We start from the raw sequence: 26,265 nt of genomic DNA, 5'->3' as shown, positions 1-26,265 counted from the left end.
AATTCCCCAAAACTCTGGGTTTTCTAAAGTGGTCAAAGGGCACTCTCTTCCTTCCCCCCACTCCCACCAGCATTGACATTAAATGTAAGACAGGAATGAACATCCTTGGTCATGAAATGCAGGCCCCTGTTCTCACAGGCAAGCCTGTTAATTGATTGTGTTTTGTTTCATTTGTAATTCAGGGTGGCCCTGCAATACCTACATTTACCATTGTTGACCTAAATTGACTAATTTAGCAGTGATTATGTTTTCCTGCTGCTTTTTATATAACATGGAAAAGCAAAAGTGAAGTTTTCTGTGAACAGTGGTGTGCTGAGGAAGCTGTACTGGCATCAACCTATGCACAGATAGCACAGCTTGTAATTGGTGTACTGCATAAATTAGAAATGTGTTGTTGATATATTCTCAAAGTAAGGATGGGAAAATAGGATACAGAAGAGGTGATTTAAAATGAATTAGTATTATGTTATATGCTGTGAAGTGGTGAGATTTCTTTTTTTATGCGTTTAAAGTATGCTTTATTTATCATGGTTTTTATTTATATGGTGAATACATTTAAGGAGTAGAAACAATGAGGATTCCTTGTGGCACCTTGGAGACTAACAAATTTATTTGGGCATAAGTTTTTGTGGACTAGAACCCGCTTCATCAGATGCATGGAGTGGAAAATACAGGAGCAGGTATAAATACATGAAAAGAAGTTAGTTGCCTTACCAAGTGTGAGGTCAGTCTAATGAGACAAATCAATTAATAGCAGGATACCAAGGCAGGAAAAATAACTTTTGAAATGGTAGTGAGAGTGGCCCATTTCAGACAGTTGACAAGAAGGTGTGAGTAACAGTAGGGAGAAATTAGTATTGGGGAAATTAGGTTTAGGTTTTGTAATGACCCAACCACTCCCAGTCTTTATTCAGGCCTGATCTGATGGTGTCCAGTTTGCAGATTAATTCCAGTTCTGCAGTTTCATGTTGGAGTCTGTTTTTGAAATTTGAAATTACCCGCATGGCCCCACAGTTTGCCAACATTTTTATGGCTGACTTAGAACAACACTTCCTCAGCTCTTGTCCCCTTATGCCCCTACTCTACTTGCGCTACATTGATGATATTTTCATCATCTGGACCCATGGGAAAGGAAGCCATTGAGAAATTCCACCAAGATTTCAAACAATTTCTACTCCACCATCAACCTCAGCCTGGACCAGTCCACACAAGAGGTCCACTTCCTAGACACTAAAGTGCTAATGAGCAATGGTCACATAAACACAACCCTATACTGGAAACCTACTGATGGCTCTACTTACCTACATGCCTCCAGCTTTCATCCAGACCACATCACAGGACCCATTGTCTACAGCCAAGCTCTATAAGACACAACCGCATTTGATCCGATCCTTCAGACAGAGACAAACAGCTACAGGATCTCTATCAAGAGTTCTTAAAACTACAATACCCACCTGATGAAGTGAAGAAACAGCTAGACAGAGCCAGAAGGGTACCCAGAAGTCATCTACTACAAGGCAGGCCCAACAAAGAAAGTAACAACGCCACTAGCCGCCACCTACAGCCCCCAACTAAAACCTCTCCAGCGCATCATCAAGGATCTACAGCCTATCCTGAAGGATGATCCCTCACTCTCACATACCCTGGGGGACAAGCCAGTCCTCGCTTACAGACAGCCCCCCAACCTGAAGCAAATACTCACTAGCAACTACACACCACACAACAAAAACACCAACCCAGGAACCAAACCCTGCAACAAACTCCGGTGCCAACTCTGTTCACATATCTATTCAAGGGACATCATAGAATATCAAGGTTGGAAGGGACCTCAGGAGGTCATCTAGTCCAAACCCCTGCTCAAAGCAGGACCAATCCCCAACTAAATCATCCTAGCCAGAGCTTTTGTCAAGCCTGACCTTAAAAACCTCTAAGGAAGGAGATTCCACCACCTCCCTAGGTAACCTATTCCAGTGCTTCACCACCCTCCTAGTGAAAAGGTTTTTCCTAATATCCAACCTAAACCTCCCCCACTGCAACTTGAGACCGTTATTCCTTGTTCTGTCATCTGCTGCCATTGAGAACAATCTAGATCCATCCTCTTCGGAACCTCCTTTCAGGTAGTTGAAAGCAGCTATCAAATCCCCCCTCATTCTTCTCTTCTGCAGACTAAACAATCCCAGTTCCCTCAGCCTCTCCTCATAAGTCATGTGCTCCAGCCCCCTAATCATTTCTGTTGCCCTCTGCTGGACTCTTCCCAATTTTTCCACATCCTTCTTGTAGTGTGGGGTCCAAGACTGGACACAGTACTCCAGATGAGGCCTCACCAATGCCAAATAAAGGGGAATGATCACATCCCTTGATCTGCTGGCAATGCCCCTACTTATATAGCCTTCTTGGCAACAAGGGCACACTGTTGACTCATATCCAGCTTCTCGTTCACTGTAACCCCTAGGTCCTTTTCTGCAGAACTGCTGCCTAGCCACTTGGTGCCTGGTCTGTAGCAGTGCATGGGATTCTTCCGTCCTAAGTGCAGGACTCTGCACTTGTCCTTGTTAAACCTCATCAGATTTCTTTTGGCCCAATCTTCTACTTTGTCTCGGTCTCTCTGTATCCTATCCCTACCCTCCAATGTATCTACCACTTCTCCAAGTTTAGTATCATCTGAAAACCATCATAGGACCTAACCACATCAGCCACACCATCAGGGGCTCGTTCACCTGCACATCTACCAATGTGATATATACCATCACGTGCCAGCAATGCCCCTTTGCCATGTACATTGGCGAAACCGAACCGCCTCTACGCAAAAGAATAAATGGACACAAATCTGACATCAGGAATCATAACATTCAAAAACCAGTAGGAGAACACTTCAATATCCCTGGTCACTCAATAACAGACTTAAAAGTGGCAGTTCTTCAACAAAAAACTTTCAAAAACAGACTCCAATGTGAAACTGCAGAACTGGAATTAATTTGCAAACTAGACACCATCAGATTAGGCCTGAATAAAGACTGGGAGTGGTGGGGTCATTACAAAACCTAAACCTAATTTCCCCAATACTAATTTCTCCCTACTGTTACTCACACCTTGTCAACTATCTGAAATGGGCCACTCTCATTACTACATCAAAGATTATTTTTCCTGCCTTGGTATCCGGCTGTTAATTGATTTGTCTCATTAGACTGACCTCATACTTGGTAAGGCAACTCACATCTTTTCATGTATTTATACCTGCTCCTGTATTTTTCACTCCATGCATCTGATGAAGTGGGTTCAAGCCCACGAAAGCTTATGCCCAAATAAATTTGTTAGTCTCTAAGGTGCCACAAGGGGGGGACTCATTGTTTTTGGTGATACAGACTAACATGGCTACCACTCTGAAACCTGTCATCATTTAAGGAGTAGGTTATTGTAAAATTTGGCATTCATGTGGTGGGGTTATAATCTGGATAATATGGATTTGTTGGTAGAGGCACTTTGTGGTGTATTGAAGTTTAAGAACAGTATCATTGCAGTACAGATTGACTATCTACAGTGATGCAATGCTTTACAAAATGAGGTCTAAGAGGAGGAAAAGCAGAGAGAGGTTATTCATGGAGGTGCACTGGTACACAGACAAAGATTCAATCTTGGTTGGAGGAGTATAAAATAAGGGTCATTGAATGGCAGGATAAGAATCTTAATGAAAACGAAGGACCGATTCCAGTAGAAGAACAAGGAAATGATGCAAAAATATGAGGCGCAAAGGGAAGACCAAGACGTAACATTATACACTAACTATCTTGCAGTTCAGCTCTGACATTAAAAAAGTAACATGTACAAGAGGAGGGGAGTATCTCTGGAGGATCTTAAAGAGAAGCTACTAAAGTTAGACATTTTTAAATCAGCAAGTCCAGATAACTTGTATCCAGTAATTTTAAAAGAACTGGCTGAGGAGCTCACTGGACCATTAATGTTGATTTTTAATAAGTCTTGGAGCACTAGGGAAGTTCTGGTAGACTGGAAGAAAGCTAATGTTGGCCAATATTTAGAAAGGGTAAATGGTTTTACCTAGTTATTTATAGGCCTGGCTGTTTGACATCAGTCCTGGGCAAGATAATGGACCAGCTGATACAGGACTCGATTATAAAGAATTAAAGGAGGGTAATGTAATTAATGACTTTCCAAATTGGTTTATGGAAAGTGGATCCTGTCAAACTAATTTGATATCTTTTTGTGGTGAGATTACAAATTTGGTTGATAAAGCTAATAGTGTTGACGTAAACATACTTATAAACTTCTGTAAGGCATTTGACCTGGTACCACACAACGTTTTGATTTAAAAAAACAAATAACCTAGAACAATATAAAATTAACTTGTCACACACAAAATGGACTAAAAACTGGCTGTTTGGTCTCAGTATGTCCCAATAAATGGGAAATAATCAAGCCTGTGTGTTTTTGGTGGGTTCCTTCAGGGATCGTTTCTTGGTTCTATGCTATTTAACATTGTTATCAGTGGCCTGGAAGAAAACATAAAATCATCATTGATAAAATTATAGAGGACACAAATATTTGGGGAATGGTAAATAAGAGGACAGGTCACTGATTTAGAGTAACCTATATCACTTGGTAAACTGGGCACAAGCAAACAATATGTGTTTTAATGCATGTAAATGAATCCATCTAGGAATGAAGCATGTAGGTTATATTTACAGGATGGGGGAAGTCTATCCTGGGAAGCACTGACTCCAAAAAAGATTGGGGGTTGTGGTGGATAATCAACTGAATATGAGCTCCCAGTGTGACACTGTGGCCAAAAAAGCTAATGCAGTCCCGGGCTGCATTAACAGGGGAATCTGGAATAGGAATAGAGAGGTTATTTTACTTCTGTGTTTGCCACTGCTGCTGGAATACTGTGTCCTTTTCAGGTGCTCACAATTGAAGAAGGATGTTGATAAATTGGAGATGGTTCAAAGAAGAGCCACAAGAATGATTAAAGGCTTAGAAAACATCCCTTGTAGTGCTAGACTCAAGGAGCTCCATCTATTTAATTTAACAAAGAGAAGGTTAAGAGGTGACTCGATTAGTTTGTATCAGTGGTTTTTAACCTCTTTTCATTTGTGAACCCCTAAAATATTTCAAATGGAGGTATGGATCCTTTGGAAATCTTAGATGTAGTCTGTGGACCTGCAGGGGTCCGCGGACCACAGGTTGAAAACCACTGTTCTATAAGTACCTGTATCGGGAACACATCTTGATAATGGGCTTTTCAGTTTAACAGAGAAAGGTATAACACTGTCTAGTGGCTGTAAATCAAAGCTAGACAAATTCAGACTGGAATTATGGTGTAAATTTTTAATGGTGAGAGTAATTAAGCATTGGAACAGTTTGCCAAGGATTCTCCATCAGTGGCAATTTTAAAATCAAAATTGGATATTTTTCTAAAAGATCTTCAGAAATTATTTTTGGGAGGTTCTGTGACCTGTTATATAGGAGGTCAGACTAGATATCACAATGATTCCTTCTGACCTTGGAATGTATGGATTTAGGGACAATATATTCTCTGACAAGTGCATTTTGTTTGAGTACTCCTTTGGGTTTCCACTTCCTTGTGGTGGGATGGAAAACCTCAAAAAAGGTTTGTGGGGGAGCTGAGGATTAGAGTACAGTCCAATTACTGTTGTTGTCCTGATTGATGCCAGGGTTTTGGGGAGGTGGTTCAGAGTCTAGTTTTCAGAAGTCAGTTTTTGTTGGGCCTTTATTTGTTAAACAATTCTGACTGCAATTGTCAGTCTTCCCTTTGCATCTCCCTCTCATTCCTTATATATTTTGAATCATTTCCTTGTCCTTCTACTGGAATCATTCCTTCCTTTTCATTAATTTAAGATTATTGTCCTACCTTTTGGTGATAATTACTCTTATTTTATACTCCTTCAACCAAGTCTGAATCGTTGTTTTGTGTACCAGTGCACCTCCATGAAAAATCTTTCTCTGCTTTTCCTCCTCTTTGACATCACATTTTGTAAAGCATTCCACCACTGTAGATACAGTCAATCTGTTTTCACCAAGCACATTGCAGGAGTTAGCCTAACAGTGAGAAATAAGAAACAATTAACATCCATCTTTTGGTATTCCAAAGAAACAATCTCAGTTCAGTTTCAGTTTTCCAGTGCCTACTTGGAAGCCATTTTCTCTTTGGACTAGAAATTGAAGGGATAGCGTACTACAGGGATGTTGTCATTATCCCAAAATCAAGCAGTAAAAATCAGGAAACCCAAGTTGAAATACTATTAAACGCTAAAATGTTAAGGTATGGAAATACACAGTTGGCCCCTAAACAACCATAACTCCACCCTGATTAACATTTTAAATCAGGTCCAGATAACCTGAACCCGAGTTGTCTGGGGAGCTGTTTGGATTGTTGGTGTTAGATTTTCAATAAATCTTGGAATTCAGGGAAAGCTTGACAGTACTGGAAGAAAACCAATGTGCCTAGTTAGCTTGACATACTCTTGGACAAAATAATGGGATGGCTGACAAGGGACTCTCAGTAAGGACCTCAAAGCTGGTAACTGATGCCATTCAACAAAATAAAATGCAAAATGGGCCCTTTCAGATGGGCTTGGTAATGTAATCGTTTCAAAAAACAAGTTTGATAAGGGAATTGTGTTAACATAATCTTTTTTTGACTTGTATAGGTCATTTCACTTAATATGATAGAGCATTCTAATTAAAAATCAGTATTATGCAAAATCAATAAAGCACATTGAATGGATTAGAAACTAGCTAAGAAGTTAATGTAATTGTTAATAAGGAATCAAGAATAGTGTGTTTTTTGGTTTTTTTTATGGGGGTGTCACTGGTTCTCAGGGCACTGCTATCTAATATTTTTATCAAAGATCTGGAAGAAAATTTAATTGCTGATTAAAATTTGCAGGGAGCAGTGGAGTGGTAAATAATGGTGGGAATAGATCACTGTTACATAGCCATTTGGATTGCTTGATAAATTGGGCAAGATGAAACAATATGCATTTCAGTTTGGCTACATGCAAAGCCGTACATCTAGGAACAAAGAATGTACATCATTCTTACAGGATGAGGGACTTGGTCTTAAAGATGTAGTGCCTATCTTTAAAAAAGGGAAGAAGGGGGATCCGGGGAACTACAGGCCTGTCAGCCTCACCTCAGTCCCTGGAAAAATCATGGAGCAGACCCTCAAGGAATCAATTCTGAAGCACTTAGAGGAGAGGGAAGTGATCAGGAAAAATCAGCATGGATTCACCAAGGGAAAGTCATGCCTGACTAACCTAATTGCCTTCTATGATGAGTAACTGGCTCTGTGGATGAGGGGAAAGCAGTGGACGTGTTATTCCTTGACTTTTTAGCAAAGCTTTTGATATGGTCTTCCACAGTATTCTTGCCAGGAAGTTAAAGAAGTATGGGCTGGATGCATGGACTACAAGGTGGATAGAAAGCTGGCTAGATCATCGGGCTCAAAGGGTAGTGATCAATGGCTCCATGTCTAGTTGGCAGCTGGTATCAGGCAGAGTGCCCCAAGGGTCGGTCCTGGGGCTGGTTTTGTTCAATATCTTCATTAATGATCTGGAGGATGGCGTGGACTGCACCCTCAGCAAGTTTGCAGATGACACTAAACTGGGAGGAGTGTTAGATATGTTGGAGGGTAGGGATAGGATACAGAGGGACCTAGACAAATTAGAGGATTGGGCCAAAAGAGTTCAACCAGGTTCACAAGGACAAGTGCAGAGTCCTGCACTTAGGACAGAAGAATCCCATGCACTGCTACAGACTAGGCACCAAGTGGCTAGGCAGCAGTTCTGCAGAAAAGGACCTAGGGGTTACAGTGAACGAGAAGCTGGATATGAGGCAACAGTGTGCCCTTGTTGCCATGAAGGCTAACGGCATTTTGGGCTGTATAAGTAGGGGCATTGCCGGCAGATCGAGGGACGTGATCATTCCCCTCTATTTGACATTGGTGAGGCCTCATCTGGAGTACTGTGTCCAGTTTTGGACCCCACACTATGGTTAGGGGGCTGGAGCACATGACTTATGAGGAGAGGCTGAGGGAACTGGGATGATTTAGTCTGCAGAAGTAAAGAATGAGAGGGGATTTGATAGCTGCTTTCAACTACCTGAAAGGGGGTTCCAAAGAGGATGGATCTAGACTGTTCTCAGTAGTAGCAGATGACAGAACAAGGAGCAACGGTCTCAAGTTGCAGTAGGGGAGGTTTAGGTTGGATATTAGGAAAAACTTTTTTACTAGGAGGGTGGTGAAGCACTGGAATGGGTTACCTAGGGAGGTGGTGGAATCTCCTTCCTTAGAGGTTTTTAAGGTCAGGCTTGACAAAGCCCTGGCTAGGATGATTTAGTTGGGGTGTTGTCCTGCTTTGAGGGGGGATTGAATTTTGAATTTTTGCTGATATTATGTATATTTGTACTCCAACTTAGTTTATTCTATTGTGGCTATAATACTGACATGGTCAGGCAAACAATAAAGGTATATAGTCACCTGAAGATGCAGGTAGGCACCTAGTGGGATTCCAGAAGCACCTAATTTATATTGAAAGTCAATGAGAGTTAGGCACCTAATTTGCTTAGGCACTTCTGTAAATTGAAGTAGGTGTTTCTCTCTTTAGGTGCTTGGATACCTTTGTAAATCTGGCTTATAGCCCCCAGTCTTCTGGGTTGAATGTGGATTTCCAGAGGGCATCTAGTTCCTCTGTATCATGCAAAGATTGTAGATTGCACTGGCCTTGAAAATATCAAGTAATGATGGTTTCTGTACTTATATTTTCTGTGCTAACAATGACACTTTTAATTACTTTCATGTGTACTTAAGGCCTGATCTTGAGAGGTGCTGAGTACCCTCCGTTCGATACACTGATGGTAAGTATTCTATTAAAAGCTTTGAGAGAGATGCTGGTAGATTGAAGTATTTGGGAGATGAATGTGCTCAGCATCTTCTAGTTGCTGAGAATACATTGTGTAACTGAAACTTAAATTTATTCTCTTCCTAAAACAGAATTGTAAATCATTTTTAAATAGAATTTTAAATTGAACTACAAAATCTCAAACGTTTTTTTTTTTTTTTTTTTCATTTTAACTGCCCAAAAGTCAGGAAATGAAAATTTAGGCATTAATAGTAATTTAGCACAATTACGCAGCCAGTATTTATTATATACACCTAAACATTCATGATTTAGACATTGGAAAGCAAAACAGGAATAGCAGGTAAAAGAATTATTACTCTAAGAACCTTAATTCTTATCTCATTCGTTTAGAGCATTTAAGTCATAATCTTAACATCCCTTTAGTGTAGGTATTTAAACAAATTATTTCCCCCCCAGTAAATGGGAATATCCAAAATAATGGGGGTTGGGGAGCTCACAAGTGCATCTTGAATGGAAATGCTCAGGTTTGTGAAACTTTTGAGTACATTCTTAATGGAAATTATTGGGTCTGAGCAGTTATATAGAACTGCTGTTTTCAACAGCAGGGTTTAATCCACATGAGTAGCTGTGCTGGAGAGAGTCTCCCTCTTGTGGTTCTGCTTCACAGGAGCATAAGATTTCTGTATCAAAATAAATAACTTTTAATTCTACTTTCAATAAAGATTTTTATACTTTAATTTTCAGTAAATTCTGTTTCAGATCATACAACTTGTGTGTCAGGACAAATAGTAAATTTAAATTGGATTAAAAAAGTATACAAAATAATTAGAATTGTTTCAACAGCTGTAGCATTCACTTCATTTTCACAACACCCTTGAAAATGGATACATATGTACTATTATCCCCATTTCACAAATTGGGGAAACTGAAACCAAAAGACAAAGTGATTTTGCTGAAGGCTATATAATGAATCTGTGATAGGATTAGGATTCTATTCCTCGCTCCTAATCCTGTACTCATTTCTGCAGACTTGCTAAGCATCCAGATTCCTTTGACATCAGTTCTGTCTGAATATTTCTGGAAATCAGGCCTCAGGTGTGTCAAATTGGATACCCAAAAAGGAGGCATGCCCATTTAGTGGCCACCTATAGAAAATTGTGGGTCAGGGGATTTGTCCAGCTTCATGTATGAAGAACCACATATAGAACTGAACTTCTGTTGGGCGGAGGGGCATTCAGAGCCTTGTTTCTAGTTGAATTTTTCCAGCTTCTCACCACTGGATCTTGCTATACCTTTGTTTGCTAGATTGAATGAAATATTTGTCCCCATGTAGGCACTTATAGACTGTGATTATGTCATCCCTTAATCCTTTTATTAAAACAAACAGATTGAGCTTCTTGAGTTTTTCACCATAAGGCATGTTTTCCAATCCTATAATCATTCTCATGGCTCTTCTCTGATCCTTCTTAGTTTCAGGCCAGAAGAGACCGTTTGATCATATAGTCTGACTCCTGTATATCACAAGCAGGGCCGGCTCCAGGCACCAGTGTAGCAAGCAGGTACCTGGGGCGACCAATGAAAAGGGGGGGTGGCATGCCCGGCCGTTCGTCGGCGGGGCCGTCACTCCCTCTCGGAGCGAAGGACCTGCCGCCGAATTGCCGCTGTAGAATGAAGCGGCAGTAGAGCTGCCCCCGCTTGCGATCACACCTTTTTTTTTTTTTTTTTTTTTTTTTTTAACCGCTTGGGGCGGCAAAAATGCTAGAGCCGGCCCTGATCACAAATCGTTCCATTTCACCCAGATATTGTTACATTGAGCCACCAAACCTGGGTTAGAATAAAACATTTCAGTTCTCAGGAGACTAAATTATAGTATGCCACAGACAGAGACCAGGAGAGACTGGTGCCTCCAGTGCCTGAGGTCCCTGCAATGGCAGGGAATTGACTAGATGAAACAGGCCCAGATGATCTCATCAGGCAATCCACGCTTCATGCTGCAAAAATACGTGAACCCTGTTCCTAAGGTCTCTACCAGTCTGATTTAGGGAAAATGCCTTCCTTACCCCAAATTAGTTTGACCATGAGCTTGTGAGCAAAACTCACATGTGAGAGACATGTAAGAGAGGATTATCTGAACCACCTCAGAGCAGTGGCCAATCTCTGATTCTTCAGAGGAAGGCACGTAGAGATAACCCAGAATATATCTAGCCAATTGTGCATTGGAAGAAAAAATTCCTTTCTAACCCCTGCCAGTGATTGATGCCCTGAAGCATGGGATTTGATTATAGTCATTATCTTAATGCAGATCTGCAAGTGTTATGAGTATGTTGAGGCCAGTGCAGGCAATCCTCTTTTTCCCCATTGCCCGTGAATCATAGAATCATAGACTCCTAGAATATCAGAGTTGGAAGGGACCTCAAGAGGTCATCTAGTCCAACCCCCTGCTCAAAGCAGGACCAATTCCCAGCTAAATCATCCCAGCCAGGGCTTTGTCAAGCCGGGCCTTAAAAACCTCCAAGGAAGGAGACTCCACCACCTCCCTAGGTAACGCATTCCAGTGTTTCACCACCCTCCTAGTGAAATAGTTATTCCTGATATCCAACCTGGACCTCCCCCACTGCAACTTGAGACCATTGCTCCTTGTTCTGTCATCTGCCACCACTGAGAACAGCCGAGCTCCATCCTCTTTGGAACCCCCCTTCAGGTAGTTGAAGGCTGCTATCAAATCCCCCCTCATTCTTCTCTTCTGGAGACTAAACAATCCCAGTTCCCTCAGCCTCTCCTCATAAGTCATGTGCTCCAGACCCCTAATCATTTTTGTTACCCTCCGCTGGACTCTTTCCAATTTTTCCACATCCTTCTTGTAGTGTGGGGCCCAAAACTGGACACAGTATTCCAGATGAGGCCTCACCAATGTCGAATAAAGGGGAATGATCACGTTCCTCGATCTGCTGGCAATGCCCCTACTTCTACAGCCCAAAATGCCGTTAGCCGTCTTGGCAACAAGAGCACACTGTTGACTCATATCCAGCTTCTCGTCCACTGTGACCCCTAGGTCCTTTTCTGCAGAACTGCTACCTAGCCATTCGGTTCCTAGTCTGTAGCAGTGCATGGGATTCTTCCGTCCTAAGTGCAGGACTCTGCACTTGTCCTTGTTGAACCTCATCAGGTTTTTTTCGGCCCAATCCTCTAATTTGTCTAGGTCCCTCTGTATCCGATCCCTACCCTCTAGTGTATCTACCACGCCTCCTAGTTTAGTGTCATCTGCAAACTTGCTGAGAGTGCAGTCCACACCATCCTCCAGATCATTAATAAAGATATTAAACAAAACCGGCCCCAGGACCGACCCTTGGGGCACTCCGCTTGAAACCGGCTGCCAACTAGACATGGAGCCATTGATCACTACCCGTTGAGCCCGACGATCTAGCCAGCTTTCTATCCACCTTACAGTCCATTCATCCAGCCCATACTTCTTTAACTTGGCGGCAAGAATACTGTGGGAGACCGTATCAAAAGCTTTGCTAAAGTCAAGGAATAACACGTCCACTGCTTTCCCCTCATCCACAGAGCCAGTTATCTCATCATAGAAGGCAATTAGGTTAGTCAGGCACGACTTCCCCTTGGTGAATCCATGCTGACTGTTCCTGATCACTTTCCTCTCCTCTAAATGTTTCATAATTGATTCCTTGAGGACCTGCTCCATGATTTTTCCAGGGACTGAGGTGAGGCTGACTGGCCTGTAGTTCCCTGGATCCTCCTTCTTCCCTTTTTTAAAGATGGGCACTACATTAGCCTTTTTCCAGTCATCTGGGACCTCCCCCGATCGCCATGAGTTTTCAAAAATAATGGCTAATGGCTCTGCAATCTCACCCGCCAACTCCTTTAGCACCCTCGGATGCAGCGCATCCGGCCCCATGGACTTGTGCACGTCCAGTTTTTCTAAATAGTCCCGAACCACTTCTTTCTCCACAGAGGGTTGGTCACCTTCTCCCCATGCTGTACTGCCCAGTGCAGCAATCTGGGAGCTGACCTTGTGCGTGAAGACAGAGGCAAAAAAATCATTGAGTACATTAGCTTTTTCCACATCCTCGGTCACTAGGTTGCCTCCCTCATTCAGTAAGGGGCCCACACTTTCCTTGATTTTCTTCTTGTTGCTAACATACCTGAAGAAACCCTTCTTGTTACTCTTAACATCTCTTGCTAACTGCAACTCCAAGTGTGATTTGGCCTTCCTGATTTCACTCCTGCACGCCTGAGCAATATTTTTATACTCCTCCCTGGTCATTTGTCCAATCTTCCACTTCTTGTAAGGAGGGGTCTGACTAATAGATTCCAAGACCAGATGGGACCATTGTGATCATTTAGTCCAGTCATGGACAACTGCGGGCCGCATGTGGCCCATCAAGGTAATCTGATTGCGGGCCACAAGACACTGGGAGCTGCGGGGGGCCATGCCTGCAGACGGTCCTCTTCTTGTGTGGCTTGGCTCGAGCTGAGGCATGTGCAGTTCCATCGCCGGCACCCAGGAGTTCGAGGTATATGCATCTCCGTCTCCAAGTGCTAGGAATGGGGCTGCACCCCATCTCCCTCACTGCATCCCTCCACTGTCCCATTGTGTCCTGCTCCCCACACCTATCCATCATAGCCCTGTACCCCTTACAGCGCTTTCCCACCTATCCTCTCCACCTCCCAGAGCTGCCACCCCCGTTTCCCTCACCCCCCACAGCCCTGCACCCCCTTCACCTCCATATACTGCTGCACTCCCATTATGTCCCTATACACCTCTGTGCCCCCCCCCATCCTCATGCACCAGTAGCCTTCTGTCTCCACCTGTATCCCCATCCACCCCAAATACCCCCACACCCCCTCCTCTCTCTTTCACTGCCCCCTCTCACCCCCTCCACCCTGCTCTCATCCTTGGCCTCTTTCCCTTCCCATCCTCTCTCCTCCCCCCTTCCCAGCTGGGTGATTTAGGCAGCCCCTGGAAAAGTATATGAAAAAGTGTCTCTGAGTAGTCAAGTGTGCATGCATGCATTGTGTGTAAGAGACGGTGTGCTTTTATGTAGGGAGGTGCTTGTATTTCTGCATGTGTGTATACCTGTGTGAATAAAATTTGCAGCCTACTTTGACTTTTATTCCTTTTGCTGGCTTTGCACAAAAAAATGATGACCTAAAATGTATATATTCATTTCATAACAAGTTTTTAAAAGAGAAGGGAACGCTAAAAAAAGTATTATTTCTTAAAAAGTTAATGTTGTTGACCAGTAATTGCAGAAAAGCCAATGTGTCATACATTTCTCCCCACCTTTGTCTAACTACATTATAAACTTTGTTACATAAACTTTTTATGTATATGTCCAGCACCTACCACCCTGGAGCCCTGATCTTAGTTGAGGTCTCTAGGCACTAAACAACAATTGTAATAATAAATAATGTGGAAGTGTATGTGTTAGTGCATGCTACATATGTACACATGTATCTGCATGTAGGTGTGGGAGTCAGTTTCTACAGATTTATAAATAAATCAGTTGTGCATTTCTGTGGTTGTGCTCTATGGATTTGTATTTGGGCTTCAGGAGTTGGCCGTTAATGGACCCATTGCAACTATGATAATATGTGGTCCTAATTCCACACATAACTTTAGTGAACAAAAAACATGGAGCTGGTTATGAAAAATGGGAAGAGGGGAGGGAAAGAATCATGAAACCTATGTGAAATTTCATTTTTTAAAAATTACCCTTTTTGACTATTTTGCTGCCAGTCTAGCATCCTGTAACTAATAAAACCTGAACTTAGCATAATATATTTGTCAAAACAATAAATACACCAGTTTGGGCCTTGCAGTGAAAATGAGCATTTGAGAGAGGCTGGGGGAAAGCAAGTGACCGGGGTGGTGGTGGGGAAATGGAGTGATTGGGGGGCGGAGGGGGGCGCTCAGGGAAGGGGCAGGGCAGTGGGCAGGGTGTTCAGTTTTCTGGAATTAAAAAGTTGGCAACCCTATAATCAAGTCACCCCTTAACCTTCCCTTTGTTAATCTAAACAGATTGAGCTTCTTGAGTCTATCCTTGTAAGGCATGTTTTCTAATCCTTTAGTGTCTGAACCCTCTTCATTTTATCAGCATCCTTCTTGCATTATGGACAGCGTATCTTTCTTTAATTCTTGATTATTAATTCTTGATTAATCGAGTCCCATATCAGCCGCTTCATTATCTTATCTGGGTTAGATGTCAGACTGGCAGGCCTATAATTACTCAGGTTCATCCCATTTACCCTTTTTATATATTGGCACAACATTAGCTTTCTTCCAGTCTTCTAGAACTTCCCCAGGGTTCTAAGACGTATTGAAAATCAGCATTAACGGTCCAGTGGACTGCTCCTCTTTTGAAACACGTAGATGCAAGTTATCTTGTCTGACTTCAATAGCTGCTTTTTAACATTCTCCCAAAATATTAATGGAATGGAAAGACTGTCGTCATCATATGATATGACATTATCTGTTTTTCCCCAAATAAAGAACAGAAATATTTGTTGAATGCTTCTGTGTCTTCTGCATTACTATTGATAATTCTACCATTTCCATTTAGTAGTGGACCAATATCATTGTTAGAATTCTGTTTGTTCCTAATATACTTAAACTCCTCCTTATTGTCCGTAACTGTGCTGGCTATAGATTTCTTGTTTTGTCCCTTTGTTTCCGTTATCAATTTTCTACAATTCCTAGCTTCTGATTTATATTCATCAGTATCAGCTTTCCCTTTGTTATATATTATTTTTTAGAGCTGCCTTCATTTCCCCTCTAAACCATGTCAGTTTTTTAACCAGTGTGGCCTTCTTCCTTAATTGTGGCTTGAGCAGGGGAATTCAGAGATTGACACAAGAGACCACCACCACAACTATCTAGCCCAGCCCCTGCACACACAGGTCATAGACTTTCTCCCATAAGCTGGAATGAAATATTGTTCTAAAATATATGCTTTCTTGTATTTAAAACTCTAAGCGATGATGAGTCCACCACCTCACATGGTAAGCTGTTCCAATGTTTAATGACCCTTCAGTGCTAGGAAATTGCACCTTATTTCAAGGTTGAATTTGTCTATCTTCAGCTTCCCCTGAATATCAAATATCTTCCTCCATTTGTGTTAAGTACCTGTACAAAAGTAATCAAATCTTCTCTCAGCCTTCTCTTTGAAAAGCTGAATAAGTTGAGCTCTTTAAACCTCAAATTGTAAAGCTTGTTATTTGGCTCCTGGATCATCCTTGTTGACCTCCTTTGACCTCTTTCCAGTATTTCCACATCTTTCTTGAAGCATGGATACAAGAACTGGACTCTCTATTCTGGTGGTGGGTTTACCAATGTGGCGTATGGATGCAAGATCACCCGTCTACTTCTACCTGATAGTCCCCTTTTTATAAATCCAAGGATTGCGTTGGCTCATTTTGTCACGCCATTGCACTGTTGTCACGTTGAGGCGATTTATCCACAATCACCCTTAAATCCTTCTCTGAATCACTGCTTTCCAAGATAATCTATGATCCTGTAAAGTATGCCTTGCTTTTGGCTGTATTAAAATGCATTTTGTTGGATTGTGACCGTTTAACCAGGTGAATTCAGATCATTCTGTAGCAGTAACCTGTTCTCATTATTTGCTACCTCACCAATCATTGTCTTATGCAAATTTTACAAAGATTTATAGAATAATTTAGATTGGTGATAAAAATATTGAATAGTGTTGGACTAAGAACCGATCCTTGGGGAACTCTGCTAAAAATAGCCCTCACTCATTGATGTCTCTCCATTAACAACTACATTCTGAGATCAGTCAATGAGTCAGTTTTTAATCCATATGATGTGTGCCCTATAATTCCATATATTGCAATTTTAAAAATCAGGTCATGTGGAACTAGGTCAAATGCCTTTGAGAAATCAAAGTGTACTGTAACAACACAGTTGCCTGTATCAATCAGACCTTTAGTCTTCTCTAAAACACAAAACACCCAGATTGTTTGACAAAACTGACCTCCCATGAAACCGTGCTGATTGGCATTAATTATATATTTAGCCTCTAATTCTTTGATAATGAATTAACTGTTCCATTATTTTACCCTGGCTACCTACCCTATAGTTCCCTGGGTCATCCCCTTCACCCTTTTTAAATACTGGAATTATGTTGGCAGTACTTTTAGAATTCCCCCAGTTCTTCTTTGAGTGCTTGTTCATGTCGATTCCAAGTAGGTGTGTGCATGCTGGATGCACAGCCGCCGGAAGCTTTTTTTCCCCTAGTGGTATCCATCAGGTCAGCTCCAGTGACCCCTGGAGTTGTGCCCAGATGGTGCCATATATAGGACCCTGCTGATTCCCTGCCTCTTCAGTTCCTTCTTACTGCCTGTGTCAGGCAACCAGAACACCTGGTTCTCTCTTGCATCTGCAAGTCCTTCCCTAGTGGACTTCTCGTTTCTGCCAGGATATAGATTAGTGAATTGAGTTAGAGTAGTTAGGACCCCACTTTTCGGGGTCCATCCCCGCCGTCCCGCTGGGACTGGTGTATGCCTCGGTTTCCAGGTTTTAAACCATATGGGGCTTGCCAGAAGCCTATGCCCAGGAGCGACCCCCACGCTTCTTGCCTAAAGTGTCTGGTAGAATCCCACCAAAAGGATTGCTCCAAATTTGTAGGGGATTTCATTCCAGAACTAAAAAGGAGAGGGATCAGAGACTGAAGTTCCTCCTGATGGAGGCAGCCCTCTGCCCACGTTTGGAGCCAAGTTCGGCTCACTGGCACCCAGCACATCTGCCTCAGTGCGGAGCACACCAGCAACAATGAGGGAGACTCCAGCACTGAGAGAAGACTCTGCTGCCAGAGACTCTCAGAACCGGCAGGGCTCTGGCATCAAGAAGCTCCGCTCCTGGGTATGTGTGGCACCGGTGCCTCGCAAGAAGCAAAAGATAACTAACGGGGTGCTTGCCTATGGTAAGGCCAGCAGGGTGTAAGGACTATTATTATTCAGAGTGGTATTGTTGGCTTGGGCCCCATTGAAAGGTCAGTTGTGTCCCGTACCACTGGACTCCCTGCCGAGTGAGAGCCATGGAGAGATACTAGAGCTACCCTCCACACTGGAAATATTTGAGGTGGCTAGGGAGCTGATAGCCCTCATGGCACCATACAGACCATACGAGACCTTCCCTTTTGAGGGCTTGTCCCTTTTCTCTGAGCAGACAGACTTGAGACTCCACAGTCTAAAGGACTTGAGGGGTACTCAAGTCACTTTTGCTCCATACCCTGGCTCCTCAGAGGAGACCCTTAAAACACAACCCTTACCTCACTTCTATTAATCTCAACCTAGGCAAGATTATAGCAGAAAGCGTGGCAGGAATTATAGGATAAGGTGTCGTCCTCCTCCTTCGTCCACCCAAGGACCTGGGCTTGTGAAGCAGCCATCTGGGCTGAAGCAGAACTTTCGAGGGTGCGCCCGAGGGCGGTGTACCAGTTCAAGTACCGGATCCATCACCCCTGTGTTTTTAAGACCGTTTCTATTGTGCATGGGCTGAGATTACTTCAGATCGCTGGCTGCTACACACAATATGAATGGGATACTCCCTACTGTTCAGTTGTCTCCCTCCTTACTACTTCAGGGACCCTTCTCATGAGCAACTTCTGATCCAATAGCTGTAGACACTCTTAAAAGTGGGAGTAGTAGAGGAGGTCCCTTGAGTGCTATGGGGCAAGGGTTTCTATTCCCTGACCCTGAAAGCCAAGCGGTGTCAGACCCATCATGGACCTGCGAAACCTCAACAGATTCATGAAGAAGCTGAGATTCCACATGGTCTCCTTAGCCTTCATTATCCCCTCCCTGGATCTGGGGGACTGGTATGCCGCCCTCGATTTGAAGGATGTGTATTTTTGTCCCAGGACACAGAAGATTCCTATGGTTCGTAGTGAACCATATCCACGACCAGTTCACGGTCCTCCCTTTTGGCCTATCAGCAGCCCCTTGAGTGTTCACCAAGTGCATGGCAGTTGTCACTGTATTCCTGAGGAAGTAGAAGATACAGGTTTACCCGAACCTAGAGGACTGGCTGATCAAGGACCACACTAGAGAGCAGGTGGAGGCAGATGTCGAATGTTGACCATATCAAGCCAACAAGTTAAGCTTGTTGGTAAACCTACAGAAGTTGACTTCTGTCATCCATCGAGAGGATAGAGTTCATAGGGACAGTACTAGACTCAGGCCAAGCCAGAGCGTTCCTTTTGGAGTCCCGATTCCAGGCTATATGTGCCATCATAAAAGGCGTCAGAAGCTACCCCATCACCAAGGCACAGAACTGCCTGAAGCTCGTGGGTCACATGGCTGCCTGCACGTATTTCATATAGCATGCAAGACTGTGATTCAGACCTCTTCAAACCATATGGGGCTTGCCAGAAGCCTATGCCCAGGAGCGACCCCCCCACGCTTCTTGCCTAAAGTGTCTGGTAGAATCCCACCAAAAGGATTGCTCCAAATTTGTAGGGGATTTCATTCCAGAACTAAAAAGGAGAGGGATCAGAGACTGAAGTTCCTCCTGATGGAGGCAGCCCTCTGCCCACGTTTGGAGCCAAGTTCGGCTCACTGGCACCCAGCACATCTGCCTCAGTGCGGAGCACACCAGCAACAATGAGGGAGACTCCAGCACTGAGAGAAGACTCTGCTGCCAGAGACTCTCAGAACCGGCAGGGCTGGCTTCAGTATATCCAAACTGAAACCACTTAGACATAGTGGTCTCATTGGGTAATTGAGTTCCTTCTTTGGTGGCTGAATACGCAGGCTGTCTGCGGAGGAGTGCCCTTTTTCAGATCTTAACCCTCACTGCCCGTAGTTATGGAGCTCATCTGGGGAGATTCTGGACCGAAGGCCTCTGGTCCCAGGTGGAGCTTTCACTAGATATCCCTGTCAGAGAGCTGAGAGTGGTGTGCCTAGCCTGCCAGACCTTCCGAGTCCACCTAGAGGGCAGATGTGTATTGGTCACAACAGACAATACAACAGTAATGTTCTATATAAACAGACAGGGTGGAGCATGCTCCTATCTCCTATGTCAGGAATCCCTCAAACTATGGGAGTTCTGCATAGCCCACTCAATACATCTCGTGGCTTCTTACCTTCCTAGGTCCCAGAATGACTTGGCAGACCACCTCAGAAAGTCCTTCTCCAACCATGAGTGGTCCATTCGCCCAAAACATTGTGAACAGCATCTTCCAATGGTGGGGAGTTGACCATGTAGACTTGTTCACAACAAGACACAACAGGAAGTGCCTGCAATTTTGCTCCTTCCTGAATCACTGCCCGGGCTCAGTTGCAGACACATTCCTCCTCCCATTGAGGGGCCAGCTTTTCTATGCATTCCCGACAATTCCACTCCTACAGAAGGTGTTGCTGAAGGTCAGGAAGAAAAGTTCTGATCTGGCCGTGTCAGTATTGCTACACCACAGTCCTACACCTGTCAGTGGAGGCTCCAAACGGTCTGCCCCTTGGCTCAGATCTCATCACCCAGGACCATGTCTGCCTTCAGCATTCGAAGCTCTAGTTTCTCCATCTCATGGTATGAAATCTCTGACTAAACCTCTGGGAGTTGACATGATCAGGACCCGTCAGAGAGGTCCTCCCAGGCAGCAGAAAACCATCCATGAGGGCCATGTACCTGATTAAGTGGAAAAGATTCTCTATCTGGTCGATGCAAAGGGGAGAGCAGTGGGGCGGGGGGAGGCTGAGTGGGGCTGGGGGCAGGGACCCCTCCCCCCACCGCTCTCCCCTGCGGGGGCAGGAGGCAGAAGCTTGGTCCTGCGGCAGCCAAGCTTCCCCCCTCCCCCGCTTCTTCCCCCAGCGTGGTGCTTTCCTGCCCCTCCTCCTCCTTTCACCGGGCAGGCAGCAGCATGCCACTCAAAATCGGCTTGCGTGCCATAGGTTGCCGACACCTGGTATAGGTTATTAGTCACTCAGATAATACAAACTCCCTTTATTTAATCTTAGTGTAAAAGGTTCCCTTTCATATATTTTAAGGCTAGAAGGGTCCATTATGATTATCTAGTCTGACCTCCTGCATAACAGAGGCACTAGAATTTAGCTAAGTGATCTAGTTCAAAGATTTCTGGAATGAAACTAGATCATATCTTTTAGAAAGATTTCAAATCTTGCCATCCCTTGGGAATTTGTTGAATGGTAAATTACCCGTTTATATCTTAGGTTATGTCTACACGTGCAGAGTTTTTGCGCTGTAAGTTTCACTGGTGATAGGGAACCGGGGAAGGAAAGGCGCTGGTTTGTGTATTCACTTAAGTCCTTAGGTGTCAGAGAGTATTTACACTAGCAGCACTTCCATCCCTGATGAGAGAAGCGCTATAGGGCAGCTATCCCACAGTGCAGCTCTCTTGATAGGTCTGGGGAGGGGCTGAGCGGAAGACATTCTGGGTCCCTGCTCAGTACCCCGTGATGCACTGCTTCATGTCCCAGCAGCCCCATTACTTCTTTGTTTCTTTTGCTGCATTTTTAAAAAAAATCCTGCTGTCTGGCTGCTTTCTCCGCCTCCTCTACAAGCAGGAATGGCTCCTGCACTGCTGTCCACTACTCTGATAGCTGTCACTTGCACATCGCACTTAACAGTGCAGCTGTTCTTAAACTTGCAAAGAGAGCTGCAGTCAGAGATGCCTGATGAGCTGCCTGAAATGGAAATAAGTAACATTTGATTGTTTTTGCCATTAACTGAGGAGCTGTGCAGTGTGGAATGGCGTTTTGGGGCTAGAGAAACTAGCTCAGAGTGGTAGGATCATATTGTTATACATGTCTGGGATGACAACCACTGGCTTCAAAACTTTCGTATGCGGAGAGCCATCTTCATGGAACTGTGTGCTGAACTTTCCCCGGAAATCCTCCGGAGGCCAAAAGGTGTTTACACAGGTAGAACGTGTCTTTCACTTTCACAACAGTGTAAAAAGAACAGCAGAAAGAGCTGTATGCCTCTCGTGAAAGTGATTTTTCTTTTTGCGGTGAAACTTCTGAGTTTCACCACAAAAAGTTATTAACAAGTGTAGACAGTCCTGGGGTTTTAGTGCAAAAAAGGGACTTTTTGCTCTTTAAATGGCAAGTGTAGACATAACCTTAGTTCCACTTTGGACTTTGGTGATTTCAGCTTCCAGTCCATTGGATTTTGTCTTTATCTGCTAACAAAGTAATAGTAGAAATCTGCTCCCTGGCAAGTTACCTCATTGTAAGTGTGTTTTCCTCATTATGACTCTTTCTTGTGGCTGTTCCTGAACTATCTCCAATTTTTCAGCATTCTGGTTCTGCCACAGACTTGATGTGATGTTGGACATGATCTTCTCAGCACAATTATGCCAAATTAAGGGTATAAACCAAAAGTAATAATAGTAAAGAAACCCTAATGCATGTGACATCACTATAATAGTGAAAAAGTCTTGAAAATCGATGGAGATTGGGTTTGAGACTATAACAGTTTTCATGTTAAATGTTCCTGCTAAAATAACAAACATACTGCCCATGATACTGATTTTGAATTTGCCTAATCCACAGGGAGTCATTGAGAAAAGGCAAATATGATCTTCCTTGGTAAATGATACTGTCGCTTCAATATCAGAAGTTCTATTACCATTATTATCCTTCTATAATTACAAAGGGGGAAAAAAAAGATACTTTGATATGTAAGAAATTGGTATCCGATTTAAACTAAGCTTAATTTGGTTCTACTAAATAAACTTTATACTGCCACACCAACCGGCTGTGATATATGTGAGACGAGGTGGGTGAGGTAATATCTTTATTGGTCCAATAAGAGATATTACTTCACCCACCTTGTCAGTCCCACAATATTAGAGACACATGGCTATAACTACACTGCATGTGACAAATGTCAGCGGTCTGAGAGATGATATTGCTTTGTTATCTTATGTAAGTGCTACCCACCAACTTTAGATGATCTCTGTCGAAGTAAGACTGGTGGTGTGCGTGTGTTTTCTTGTTAGATATATTTCAGCTGTTTCTGAATATTTTTAAACAAGGTACTCCTGAAGTAGTTATTTTTGGTTGACCACATAGCTGCTGTTGCTAGGAGATCAGGCAGAGACCCTGTTTTAAAAAAACAAACAAACAAAAAAAACCCTTCCTCTGAAGCATGGGGTCTGGGGCACTTGCAGGTTTAAACTGGTGTAAATGGTGGGTTCTCTGTAATTTGAAGACTTTTTAAACCATTATTTGAGGACTTCGGTAACTCAATCTGAGGTGAGAGGTCTATTACAGGAGTGGGTGGGTACGGTTCTGTGGCCTTGCAATGTACAGGAGCTCAGGCTAGATGATCATGCTGGTCCCTTCTGATGTCTATGAGGTATGAGAAGCAAAGAAACTATTTACCTGATGTGCTTATGTGTCTCCTGAGCATTTAAAGTCTCTGATTCCAGCTAATTGCCTTTTCAGGAATACTGTACACTCAATACTGTGCATTGCAGTTGGTTTTGTGGCCAACGAACCTGTTTAATTTATATGTTGAGAGCAAAAATTCCTAACAGGAAAAAACAAGTAAGTAGCATATGTAACATTTGAACAGATTGTGTCTGGAGGTTGTAACTATGTTCTCTCCACCATGAGGGCCTTTTCCTGTATGAAGGAAATGGCACAGTAGGCTCTGCCAAAGACACCTACTATCTCTGCTTGACAAACAAGATCTCTAGCTGACACATGATTCCCATTTTGGAATGTGACCTTACAGTTACAGTGGGCATCCTAACTCTGGGACATGTATTACCCTTCTCGCCTTCTGCTACCAAACAGAGACATAGTAGGAAGATGGACTGATTTGTGTATGTCTCTATCTGTCTCTGAGATTTAAAGGCTAATCTTTGAGTTGCATCTTTAGTTTCAGAGTATCAATGGAAGACCTATTTCATTACATGTCAAAACAATCTATTTAAAGACCGAATGAACATTCTTTTTGCTTTCATTAAGAAATTATCAAACCTGAATAAAAAACTTCAAATTTTTAGAAGACAGCATTGTAAAGTGCTGTGCCTTTTCTTACTTTTAGTGAGTGAATGTGTGTGTTAAGGTGTTTGAGTATTGTGAGATCATTTGGAGAAAATATTAGATTTCTTCGCATTTGAAAATGTCTGTCTTTGGGTTTGGCTTTGTTTTAACTTTAGGTGTATCTAGCTTGTAAACACAAAGAATGTATCGAATTTTCCTATTCTGTTTACTGAAGCTTTTCTCTTTCCCCAGGACTGGCAGCCACCATTTGCATGTGATGTCGATAAACTTCATTTTACTCCACGGATCCAGAGGCTGAATGAATTGGAGGTAGTGTCAGAAACTGATGCCATTAACATTAGAGTCCTCTTGAAGGAGTAAATATGTTCTAAGTAGTTCATTCTTTAGCACGTGCAATGAAGCAAAAGGTCGCTTTTGCTCCAAACTGCATTTAATAAAACAATAAATATTTTTAAAAATAACACTGGGATGGATACTCCATGGTGTTGACGCACTGTGGCTCCCACTGATGTCAGTTGACACTTTAGGTCATAGTATCAGGGGGTAGCCATGTTAGTCTGTATCCACAGAAACAACAAGGACTCCGGTGGCACCTTAAAGACTTAACAGATTTATTTGGGCATAAGCTTTTGTGGGTAAAAAAAACACTTCTTCAGATGCATGGAGTGAGAATTACAGATGCAGGCATTATTATACTGACACATGAAGAGAAGGGAGTTACCTCACAAATGGAGAACCAGTATTGATAGGGCCAATACAATCAGGGTGGATGTAATTCACTCCCAACAATTGATGAGGAGGTGTCAACTCCAGGAGAGGAAAAACTGCTTCTGTAGTGAGCCAACCACTCCCAGTCCCTATTCAGGCCCAAATTAATGGTATTAAATTTGCAAATGAATTTTAGTTCTGCAGTTTTGCTTTGAAATCTGTTTCTGAAGTTTTTTTGTTCAACTATGGCTACTTTTAAATCTGTAATAGAATGTCCAGGAAGATTGAAGTGTTCTCCTACTGGCTTTTGTATGTTACCATTACGGATGTCCAATTTATGTACATTTATTCTTTTACATATTCTCTACGTATTCTCTTTTGAGTTAACTGCGATTAATCAACAGCCCTAGTTTCACATTTGTATTGCAGAAGTGCCTAGAAACCTCAACCAGGTCAGGCTCCCATTGTGCTAAAGCACTGTACAAACATATAGTAAATGACAGTCCCTGCCCTGAAGGTCTTACGTTCATAAAAATGAGACAAGTGGTTAGGGATGAGGAAGGACGATGATAACAAAAGTAATATAATTTAGCATGGATTAGTTCTGTGGGCAACTTTTAGCTGGTCAATAGTAGTAATAACTCATCACCTGCCTTGTTGTTTTGAGATGGTAGAGCTCTGGTCAAGTGAAAAATTCTTTATGCATTATGGTGTATGAGCTTCGAGGAGGGACGTGAGGGAGGATAAACTGGCTTTAGAATTTTCCACTGGGAGTAAGGGACTTCAGGGGAGACAGTGCAGAGGTGCTTGTGGGAGAAGTGGACGAGCAGGTGGACGAGGCTGGCATAGATGGCAGAGGGAAGGTGGCAGGACTCAGCCTCTTGGAAAGATAATAGTTCAGAAAAGGGAAGGCTTATATGAAGAGCTTTGAAGGTCAGCACAATAAGTCTGTGGTGGAGAAAGGGAGCAGTGAAAGGATTAGATGCAGGGAATAGACAGCTAGTGATGAACTTAATTCCCTCTAAGCTGTGCAGCAGCCTATTAAGCACCACATAGGCGTTCAGGGCTGTGGCAGGGAGAGATGCCCCTCCCCTGGACCTGTTGCAGCCAGGAGAGAGCCCCCCCCCAGCCCTGGACCTGCTGCGGCCGGGGGAGAGGCATCCCTCCCCGGCCTGAACCCAGCCCCGGCCTGGACCTGCTGCGGCTGGGGGAGAGGTCCCTCTCCCCTTCTCCCCCCAGCCCAGGTGCTGTTGTGGGGGGAGAGAGCAGGGGGGGCAGTCCTCTTTCCCCACCGTAGCCCTGGGGTAGCCTGCACCCCAAACTCCTCATCCCCATCCCAGAGCCCACACCCCCAGCCGGAACCCTCACTCTCCCCTCACCCCAACCCTCTGCCCAGCCCTGAGCCCCCTCCCACACTCGGAACCCCTTGGTCCCACTCTCGCCACGTGAATTTTGTTATGTTTGCCAATATGGAGGTGATGTGTTACACTCTATATTGGTGCACATAACAAAATTCATTCTGCACGTGCTTGGGAAAAATTTGAGTGAAAACCGGTGATGAGCCAGGAAGATGTTCTTAAACTTAAGTGTAGACATAGCCTACGTTGGCATAACATATGTTATGCCACACAGGGGTGTGAATAGATGA

At 43.4% G+C, this 26,265-nt stretch overlaps 1 protein-coding gene across 16 annotated transcripts in view; it reads left to right on the top strand.

Annotated features, from left to right (window-relative positions):
• Positions 1-26,265, top strand: part of KDM5B (lysine demethylase 5B) — a 179,329-nt gene that overhangs the window by 5,702 nt on the left and 147,362 nt on the right. For 11 of the 16 annotated variants that reach the window (XM_065595091.1, XM_065595087.1, XM_065595092.1 and 8 more), the window contains exon 2: positions 24,141-24,218. In XM_065595091.1, coding sequence (XP_065451163.1) covers positions 24,141-24,218 — 78 coding nt within the window. Of the gene's footprint in view, positions 1-8,842; positions 8,890-24,140; positions 24,219-26,265 lie in introns of all 16 variants that reach the window. The other 5 variants (XM_065595097.1, XM_065595096.1, XM_065595093.1 and 2 more) reach the window with 1 other exon arrangement.

Source organism: Chrysemys picta, chromosome 4 (genome assembly GCF_011386835.1).
Source record: "Chrysemys picta bellii isolate R12L10 chromosome 4, ASM1138683v2, whole genome shotgun sequence".
Classification (NCBI taxonomy): domain Eukaryota; kingdom Metazoa; phylum Chordata; order Testudines; family Emydidae; genus Chrysemys; species Chrysemys picta.
This window is presented reverse-complemented; position numbering and strand designations above follow the sequence as displayed.